A 9308-nucleotide genomic window follows, 5' to 3' on the forward strand; every position below is an offset into this window, starting at 1 on the left:
CAGCAGCCAATTAACCTACTGTTGTTTAGACAGTGCGCTAAATAAAGAGTAGTTATTAACAACACGCCCAAGGCTCTTTTCCCTGCTAGCAGAGGCCTTTTTTTCTCTGTATTTCGCTGGGCTGGCATAGCGAAATACAAAAAAATATATATAAAGTCTAGACCTTTCAGAGTTGATAGACTTTGTCAATTCTTTATATTTTCATTTTCCAAATGGTATGTGGTTTGTATGGACCCTATAAAACACGCGTTCGCACGAATAACTCAAATCTGTAATATTGAGGTATTTTAGTCAACCTTCAGAAAAAAGGCCAGGAACTGAAAGGCCCGGGTCTAGTCATTTGTGACGTAGGTCAAGATGTCACTTATGAGAACACTTATGTGTGCTCTAAACCGGTTCCCGTCTTTATGTCTTCTTAGTTATTACTGGAGAACGTTGTGTGGTTACAACTTTTATTTAAGGAAAATATGTTGTTTCAGATTTCCCCGCCAAAACTTGGAAATATTCACTCGATTCAATTTCCTTTCGCGCGGCACGGAAAATTTTCAAAGATCTGTAGAAAATTGATTTCAATCAAATTCAATCCCCTTTTCCGAATTTGAAAGTTTATCTATGCTTTGTTTTGGCTAGATTGATATAAGTTAAAGGTTTTAAGAACTTTAAAACTCCACTGTCAGGTCAGAATATTATTGAAAGTTTTACGATTTTATTTCGTAGTAAGGTGAACAGCTTATTTCAATTCCATATGTTTACTGTAAACCATGACACACACAACGTGGCCCCAACGTGAACCACTATAATTAATTCATACACACAGTGAGCTAGATAATATGCCTTACTACCTCTAACCTAGATAAAGAAACACAAGCAACAATATATAAACAACAACAGACTTGATCACAAATTCATAAGCTTAATATTACCATAATTTATCTTATGAACTAACAAACCATTTGACTTAGAGATATTCCACCTGCTACATGGATATTCGATACCAGTTTGCGAGAAAAATATTTTAAAAATTACGCTCATTCATTCAAAATCTAAATCATTGATTTAGCAAGACCCGGCATATGTAGACACTATGATTCACATGACAATTTTACTGACTTTCTTGACTAAATGATCGCGGGAGGAAAAGTATAATATTACCTGATGGCTACGGGATCCCCATCTTGCATTTCTTCGCAGGGCAGAGACGACAAGAGACATTTCCCCCTGAACGATGTACACTCCATTTCTCAGGGTCGCCATTTTGAACGAAGACACTCTGAATTTGAATTACTACAAAGCACTAGCAATATCCCGTATTAGCGGGGTTTTTTTCATCTCGATGGGTCACATAGTCTATGTTGTTCTTTCTAAAGACTTCTGAAGAACCAACATGACCGGAAAGTTTCCATTTTGGACCCATTTTTAGGGTTTTTAATTTTCTGAGAACATTTTCGAGTTGGATCCGCTGACGTCACACCAGACACGACGACGAACGGGGAATCTGGGGCGAGAGCAAATGCCAAAGGAAACCCATAAACGCAAATACAACAACTGGTGGTTTCTTCTGCCTCGCGAACAAAATTCTCTTATGTGGAGAATGGGGACGTACTCACAACGTTGTGCGGTTACGCCGTTTTCAAATTGCAATTGACTTGTTGCATTGTAAAGGTATATTTTAGCATGGTGGAGGTATTTATTCATTTTTTGGGCGGAAGGTGGTTCTTAGTTTTATTGGGTATTTTGCCTTGCCATATAAAGAAATTTCGTTTCTTTATAAAAGAAAACATATTGTAAAGAGAAGAAAAAGGCTAAAAACCTTTTGTTTTTCCATACGTTTTAATTATAACCTTTGCCGAGCCGTAATTGCATTGTGAGAGTGGGGGAGGGTTGATTGGGTTGGCACAATAAGCCTTTTTACGAGCCTTTCTTTTCAGCTTTAATATTTCACGGATCGTGACAATTTCACTCTTGAAGTTTGAGATCATATTACAAACAATTGCAGTCAAATTAGTAGATTTATTAGATTAGTAGAGTTTTTAGGAGCGTCATTATGTCTAGCTATAATGGTACGTATAGGGTCTGACCATAAACAACCGCGAGTTCTATATTTTTACCAGACCTCAGTGGAAGCACGGGTGGCCTAGTGTGTTAGCGCGTCGGCCTCTCACCGCTGTGGCCCAGGTTCGAATCCTGGCTCAAACTGGGGATTTTTCCGGGTTCCTGGCTTGAATCGAATTTGTCACAAGTGAGTTGATGTTATTCTCCCGTGTTTCCAGTCTTCTCGGATAAGGACACTAAACCGGAGGTCCCGTCTCTTCAAGCTGTACTACACTAAACCTGAACCGAAGGGACGTAAAAGAACCACTGGGGACGCAATAAACCCTCTGGCAGTGACCACCCCCAGTGACAGTGCTTACTAACCGAGGTTACACTTGAGTTGGAGCCGTGCTCTGTTGTGTCAACCTTACCGCTATTTCATATGTGTAATAGTGGTAGAAGCCTTATAAATCATAAATCAAAATCAAATCAGTTTAATTTTATCTTAGGGGCTTAGAAGTGCAAGATTTGGATAAATTCACCTACAAAACTAAATTACTAAATCACCTACATACAGCCAAGAGCTAGTTTTCAAGAAAAGGGATTTTGGGATTCCTGTGGCAAACAGAAAATGATATCCGGAGGCTTGGTTACGTTTAGCGTCTGTTGGAAGACCAAGCTGCATTCTGTAGCCACGTGACAACAGCATCAAGCCACGTGACAACAGCATCAAATGCCTGCAATACACTGGCTACGAAAGGATGTTTAACAGTAACATATCAGACAGCATTATTGGTGCTGCTTTCCAGTGTTCAGGTCAAAATCTTTTGTACCCCACCCCCTTGCCTTGGAGCCACTCTCCCTTTCAATGTTGTAGTCTGGGAAATTTTTGTTATTTTAAAAAATGGCAAAATATTGGGTAGAGTGATTTTCATTAACCCGTGAACTACTGTTAGCACAAGTCCCTTACTGTCGTAAAACTGCCTTGCTAGCAATGTTGGTAATGTTTGCAAGTTTTTTTTTTACCTTACAATAGAGTTTAATCATGAGAAAATGGAAATTGCTAATGTTTGAGGCCAGCTGTCAGGACCCAACTACAGCATTGTGCCTTCATAATAGTTGCCAACAGCAAGATTCCAGTAGATGCATAGTGGTTTTCAAAAAACCGGTGAAATACTATTTAGTACTAATACACTGTAATGTCTTTGTTCTCTTTTGTTCTGGCTTGACTATTACATTTTAACAACATCATTTTGTTGCACAGGGTTTTGAAAACCACTCCATTTCAAATGAAGGTATTTAAGATAACATCAGTTATCCTACTTCGTCATTTACCTTTTCCTTAATTCAAGCTCAATTGAGATGGAATAACTAATGTGAGGCTGGGGGCATGTGCCACTGCCAATATTTTCAAAAAATTAGAAGGAATTGACCAGTAGAAGTGTGGCTTTGTCCCTTGTTTTATTAATGCTTTTGTATCATGCCCCCCAATAATTATAGGCCTGCTAGGTAGTAGGTGGAAAGAAAAGCTCTAAATCAAGTAGAACATAACCAATTCATTCTTTTTTTCTTTATTATGTTTGAGAGGACAGTTTAACAGTACCAGGCGAATAAAATAGCTTTTACAACATATCGGTAATGGTGTTTAAGTAAGCTCTAAAACTCTATTGATGTAGGTCTTGAAAAAAGTTGAAGGTTATCAAAAATGGAAGTAACACTGCAACTACAATTCACCAGAGTCAGCAATAACAACCTTTTTACTGGTCTTGCCACTGTCACTCCCAACCTTCTCAATCTTTTTCACAACATCCATTCCATCTTTAACAGATCCAAATACAACATGCTTGCCATCTAGCCATGATGTCTTTGCTGTGCAAAGAAAGAACTGGGAGCCATTGGTGCCGGGGCCAGCATTAGCCATGGAAAGGATACCTGAAGAAGAAAATTAAAATTTAGTGTGAGTATATCCAGAAAGTATGTCGCATCTGTATCACCCATAAATGTAATAACACCCATAAATGTTATAACAACCATAAATGTAATAACACGTCACCCATAAATGTTATAACAACCATAAATGTAATATCAGGTCGCCCATAAATGTTATAACAACCATAAATGTAATATCAGGTCGCCCATAAATGTTATAACAACCATAAATGTAATATCAGGTCGCCCATAAATGTTATAACAACCATTAATGTAAGAACACATTGCCCATAAATGTAATAAACAGTCAACCATAAATGTAAGAACACGTCGCCCATAAATGTTATAACTTATAATTTTGACTCAGAAACAAAATTAGACAACCAAACTTGGCAGATGTCATGAAGGTGTCTAGGGGGTGCAACAATATGTCAACTGAACATGACGACATCGATGACCTCGCTAAAAACGGCAATACTTTTATCTCATCATAGAAACATAAGGCGGCATAACTTGGCAGATGTCATGTAGGTGTCAAAGGTGAAAAGGACCGGAAACCGAATACCGAACACCTAGAGGAAAACGCAAGAGCCCAGAACAAAGAAAACCTTATAAACGGAAATAATAACAAAATATATGTTAATTATATATAAGAAATCAATGTCTTAGAACTCCGAACCGACATTTAAGAACAATGAGTGAAAAGTTTATCTTTCAAATTATCGCATGCGGGTGGCCCTATTCGCCCGTAATGTATTTTGTAATAAAGCACATTTCAGCTAATCGGCTTTATTGTCGGTAGACATACAGGATCTATCAGCTAATTAAAACAGCATTGTTCCCGCGATACTAAATAGAAAACAAAATTGACAGTTTGACAGTGTACCAGAGAAACCACATTTTCTAAGCCCGTATTTTATTGTGCGCGAATCTCAATTACTGCGACTTTCCAGTCATGAGTCGAAATTATAAGCTATAACATTTATGGGCGACATGTTCTTACATTAATGGTTAACGTGGTTTATAACATTTATGTGCGACGTGTTCTTACATTTATGGTTGACTGTTTATTACATTTATGGGCGATACAGCATCTAATTTCTTCTTTAAACAACCATCAGAAAATATTTGTTAAATATTTTTTGGTAATTTACTGACAGGCTTTGAACAATTCTTCATTTTCCAAGCTTTATAATTAGCTTATTCGATTGAGAGCAGTACTCATTGTTATGTTGTTCCTTTGGTAAGCTTCTAAGATCAGATCAATTGTCCTGCTTCTTGGTTCGTTCACGTTTTTAAGAACAATTTGCGAATCTAGGAAGGAACTTGTAGCATTCAACACGGCAAATATATATTCACAAAATTTCTTACATAAACTTTGAGCGCAGAACAACCTCCCTTGCTGTTATCTGGTTACTCGTGTTTAGCATAACAGTTCTCGTGTTTTTGTTTTCCTCAGGGTTTTCACCTCATGATTATTCCATGATTTACAAAGAGATTCAACAAATACAGAGTTTATTTCGAAGTGTGCTCCAAAGATACTAGGGCTGGTTTCCCACAAACGCCGACATATTGACCTTACGCTCATCTAATTCCGACTTCTTTTTTTGTCTAGGTTAAACAATCTCTACACTCTGATTGGCTCATTGCATTTTCAAATGGAAACAATGGGAAAGGAATTTGGTTGTTTTACAGCAGCCGCTTGTGGGGAAGGTGTGCGTGACACTGAAATTGGCTGCTAAGCAGACTACCTATGCACCTATCATTTTGCTATAAGAGAAATTCTGCTGTAAATTGCTCATGCTGAATTGCCTCATTTTAACATTCTGATGCATGCTAGCAGGCCAACCTTATGCGATGTAAACCAATTAAACCAATGAGGATTTTTTTTAACTTTGTATTGTTGGACATTGTAGCATGCATTGCACTATAACAAGAATCATGCCAGTTTGATTTACATGTATTTCCATGTACAGTTTCCTCAATGTGCCTAGGTTGTTTGTCATTGCTGGCCACTGAAGCAATATATAATCCTGAATCGGCTCATCAGTAAAAAGACTGATTGCATGAGTGACTATTGAGTAGTGACAGTACAGCATTGTTCTCCAGCTGTCCTTACTGGCATTATTTATTTTTACAGGCAGGAAAACGATGCATGCTGTATTCCATAACATTACTAAATACTTACCTGGGCCGGTATGCTTCAAATTGAAGTTCTCATCAGCAAACTTTGCACCATAGATGGACTTTCCTCCTGTTCCGTCACCACGGGTGAAATCCCCTCCCTGAAAACATACACAGCGACAACCCCACATGAACATCCAGGCCCGTAGCAAGGTTTGAAAGAACCCCCCACTTGACTGTAAGGTCCGCTCCACCACCACGAGCTAGGACAAGCCGCCTAAGAGAAAATGGTCAGCTCCCCCCCCCCCTCAAAATCCTGGCTACGGGCCTGACATTACACAACATTGAGTCTTGAATGTGCAAATTCTTTAGAGCTGGGTTTCCATGGACACTGCTGATCCGTACCAATTTATGTAATGTACATATAATGTTCATATAGTACATTACACTAAGCCGTTTTCATTATTCTGTGGACTCTCCTCAACCACTTGAAGCAGATGAACCACTTGCTGGCTTACATCATTCAAACTAAGGAGAGGTGGCGTGATTTGAAACCACTTTAGTGCTGGCCAATGAAAATGACAGTTTAAGATGACGGAAACCTAAAGGCGGTTTAGCAGTAGGGAAATGTTGGTAAGAGTGCAAAAGAGTGAAAACTGCAGTTAAGGTATTTGTTCGACTAATTTTTTTATAATTTGGATAGATCGAACGTGAAGCTGATGGTGATTTTTAAACGTAAGACATGAGACATAAGACGTAATACGATGCCAAAGATAAAAGACAGTCCCAGCATTTTCTTCTTCATGGAAACACTTTGGTTTTAGTTCTATTGAACCATTTATTAACCCTTGGCAAATTTGCTTTTTACTGCATTTCTTTCTGGAATTGCTGTAGCGCACATATTGACCTTTTTACCATTGCTCAAAACTCTTGGTGTGTCTTTTAAGCAGGTAAGTCTTATACAATGGTAAATATGGTAGCCATGAATGAATGGGTCATTGCAAAGAGAAAGACAGGGATGAAGAGATGGACAGATAATACCCACCAACCCTTGCAAGGTACCAGCGAATATAATTTCTATCATCAAATAGCTAATAAAACCCTCACCCCAATGGTCCCGAATCTGTCCTGAGGGGGTGTGGGAATTGACAGTTTTTTTTACTCTTAGACTTGTCCCCACCATGGGGGCTTGGGGACAAATATACTTTACAAAAGTATGGTTTAAGACTCTTTCACTTCTGTAGCAAGCAATTCCATATGTCAGCATGTTGCAAGATGCAGAGATGAAGCTGCATGGCGGAACGTGCAAAAATGAATATCAATTATTTTTTTTTCATTTTTTGGTAACTGTTATCTCCATAGTTATTAGTAGAAATATACTTGCTGAAGTGTACTGGCTTTAAAGGATAAAGGCTTATTTCAGATGACTTGCTGTCGGGTAGTTGCCTATAGTTTGCATCCTGAGGGGTAGGGGGGACATTTGACTGCAGTTTTGTCCACAGGTGGTTTTTTTCTCTGTTTTGTACAGCGTCAAAATCTTATCCCCCAACCTTCCCTGGGGCCATGGGGGTGGGGGTTTCAAATGACTAATTCATTATACACACACACAGACGGTACCTGGCACATAAAACCTGGAATGACGCGGTGGAAAGAGCTCCCCTTGTAACCAAAGCCTTTCTCCCCGGTGCAAAGAGCACGGAAGTTCTCTAAAAATAAAAGGCATTGAATCACGAACACAGGTCATCCCTGGCCGCTACAAGAGAAGAACATTTTACATGAAGTACTCAGGCACATCTATATCCAAAAAAGGCAAATATATAAAACGTCGTTAAAGCGTATATAGAATTAGGTAAACAGCAAGCAAAGGCAAATATAATACTAAGAAAACTTAGAATATAAAATACAAAAGTGCCGAGTTTTAAAATTCGTAAAATCTCGCAACATGTACAGAAGCGAAAGAATACGCCGCCCGTATCAAAGAGCACGCTTAGATCAAATGAATGATCAATTCTGTGCGAAATTCAACTGTTTGTCCTTCAATTGTTTTCTGATTGGGTATTCGGTGTAGTAAACTCCACTTACCGGCTGTTTTTGGGACGACATCATCTCTAAGCTGAAAAAAAATCGAGGAAAATTTGCAAAGGGTTAGCAAGCATGCTGTATGTACGCATAAGGGAATAGTTCGATAAGTGCGAAAAAAATTAAGCTTGTATAATACACGCTTTGCGACTCTACCTCCATAACAATTCTACCGGCAGGTGCGCCTCCGATCTCAATGTCGAAATATGTCGTTTTAGGCATCTTTGTGGAAAATCGGCGCGCAAAAGAGTAGATTATTCGTGCCACGATGAAGGAATAGAAAAATCGAGATTGTCAAATTGCAGAGAACGACCGAGAACCATGTGGGGTTTATATGTGATAGCCCCTGACACTCCTCAGGGACACCCCGCATATTTCTTTATAACAGACTTTCTGATTGGTTTTTTAGATAAATCTCAGCTAATAGTATAACCGGATAGATAGGCTGACTTTATATGGTGGTGTGCTGGTCGACATAACATCGGGTGAGGTAATCCGAACAATTTCCGAAACCCGAACATTTGAATGACGTCATGTCGTCATCGAAAAATCAATATGGCTGCCGAGTTTGTTTCTATCAGAGGCCAAGGAAGTTTCTACGACCAAAATATAATACAATTCACCATCACGATGGTCCAAAAATGAACTATTTGATTTATTCGACATAGTTATTTCAGGTTGTTAGATATGACTTGAGTCTTGGGCTATTTACAACGAAAGTAGGGTCTTCGCGTGATCTCTGTGTCACCTCAGCCGATGTTATGCCATCATCGGGTGAGGTTTATCTGCAGAATGCTGAACTATTTCTAAAGGATTGGAGCATTTATATTAAACTACATTCAAAGGTAAGATACTTTGGCTTCATACAGTCATTAATAAGTAAATCAGAGCTAACGTTTGTATAAAAAGAAAAAGACAGCTGCTGGATATTAATTCTCCAGTGGCATGTCCCTGAGTACCACCCCTCTTCCCTGGTGCACAGTCCCCACCACTCTTGCATCCTTGCACCTTTGTACTCTTGCTAGGTCAGGGGCTTCTGGGAAAGGAGACAGACGACCATTCTTGATACAACTTAGAAGATGAGGGCGTAGTCGCTTGCTATTGTAACTAGCTGTTGAAGGGTCTTGCCCATTGAGTATAGATGT

The 9308-nt window shown here is 39.0% G+C and overlaps 2 protein-coding genes and 1 long non-coding RNA gene across 5 annotated transcripts in view; 1 reads left to right on the plus strand and 2 right to left on the minus strand.

Moving 5' to 3' along the window:
* Positions 1-1494, minus strand: part of LOC5502459 (Golgi-specific brefeldin A-resistance guanine nucleotide exchange factor 1) — a 38174-nt gene extending 36680 nt beyond the window's left edge. Inside the window, exon 1 of one of the 2 annotated variants that reach the window (XM_048734663.1) lies at positions 1153-1494. In XM_048734663.1, coding sequence (XP_048590620.1) covers positions 1153-1254 — 102 coding nt within the window. In that variant the 5' untranslated portion in view covers positions 1255-1494. The remainder of the gene's footprint in view (positions 1-1152) is intronic. The other variant, XM_048734662.1, reaches the window with a different exon arrangement.
* A 153-nt stretch (positions 1495-1647) lies between these two features.
* On the plus strand, positions 1648-6027 carry LOC116609903. 2 transcript variants are annotated; one of them, XR_007314229.1, is made up of 4 exons: positions 1648-1662; positions 2541-2847; positions 3296-3988; positions 5576-6027. It is a non-coding gene; the product is annotated as an uncharacterized LOC116609903 (long non-coding RNA). The 2 variants fall into 2 exon arrangements; XR_004293187.2 differs by lacking the exon at positions 2541-2847.
* On the minus strand, positions 3587-8482 carry LOC5502461 (peptidyl-prolyl cis-trans isomerase). Its single transcript, XM_001623589.3, has 5 exons — positions 8320-8482; positions 8167-8197; positions 7702-7790; positions 6149-6245; positions 3587-3963 (listed from the first exon to the last, which is right to left on the minus strand). Exons 1-5 carry the CDS (start codon positions 8383-8385, stop codon positions 3755-3757), a joined length of 492 nt encoding a protein of 163 aa, XP_001623639.1. The 5' UTR covers positions 8386-8482; the 3' UTR covers positions 3587-3754.
* Positions 8483-9308: the final 826 nt, after the last annotated feature.

Source organism: Nematostella vectensis, chromosome 11 (assembly GCF_932526225.1).
Source record: "Nematostella vectensis chromosome 11, jaNemVect1.1, whole genome shotgun sequence".
NCBI lineage: Eukaryota > Metazoa > Cnidaria > Anthozoa > Actiniaria > Edwardsiidae > Nematostella > Nematostella vectensis.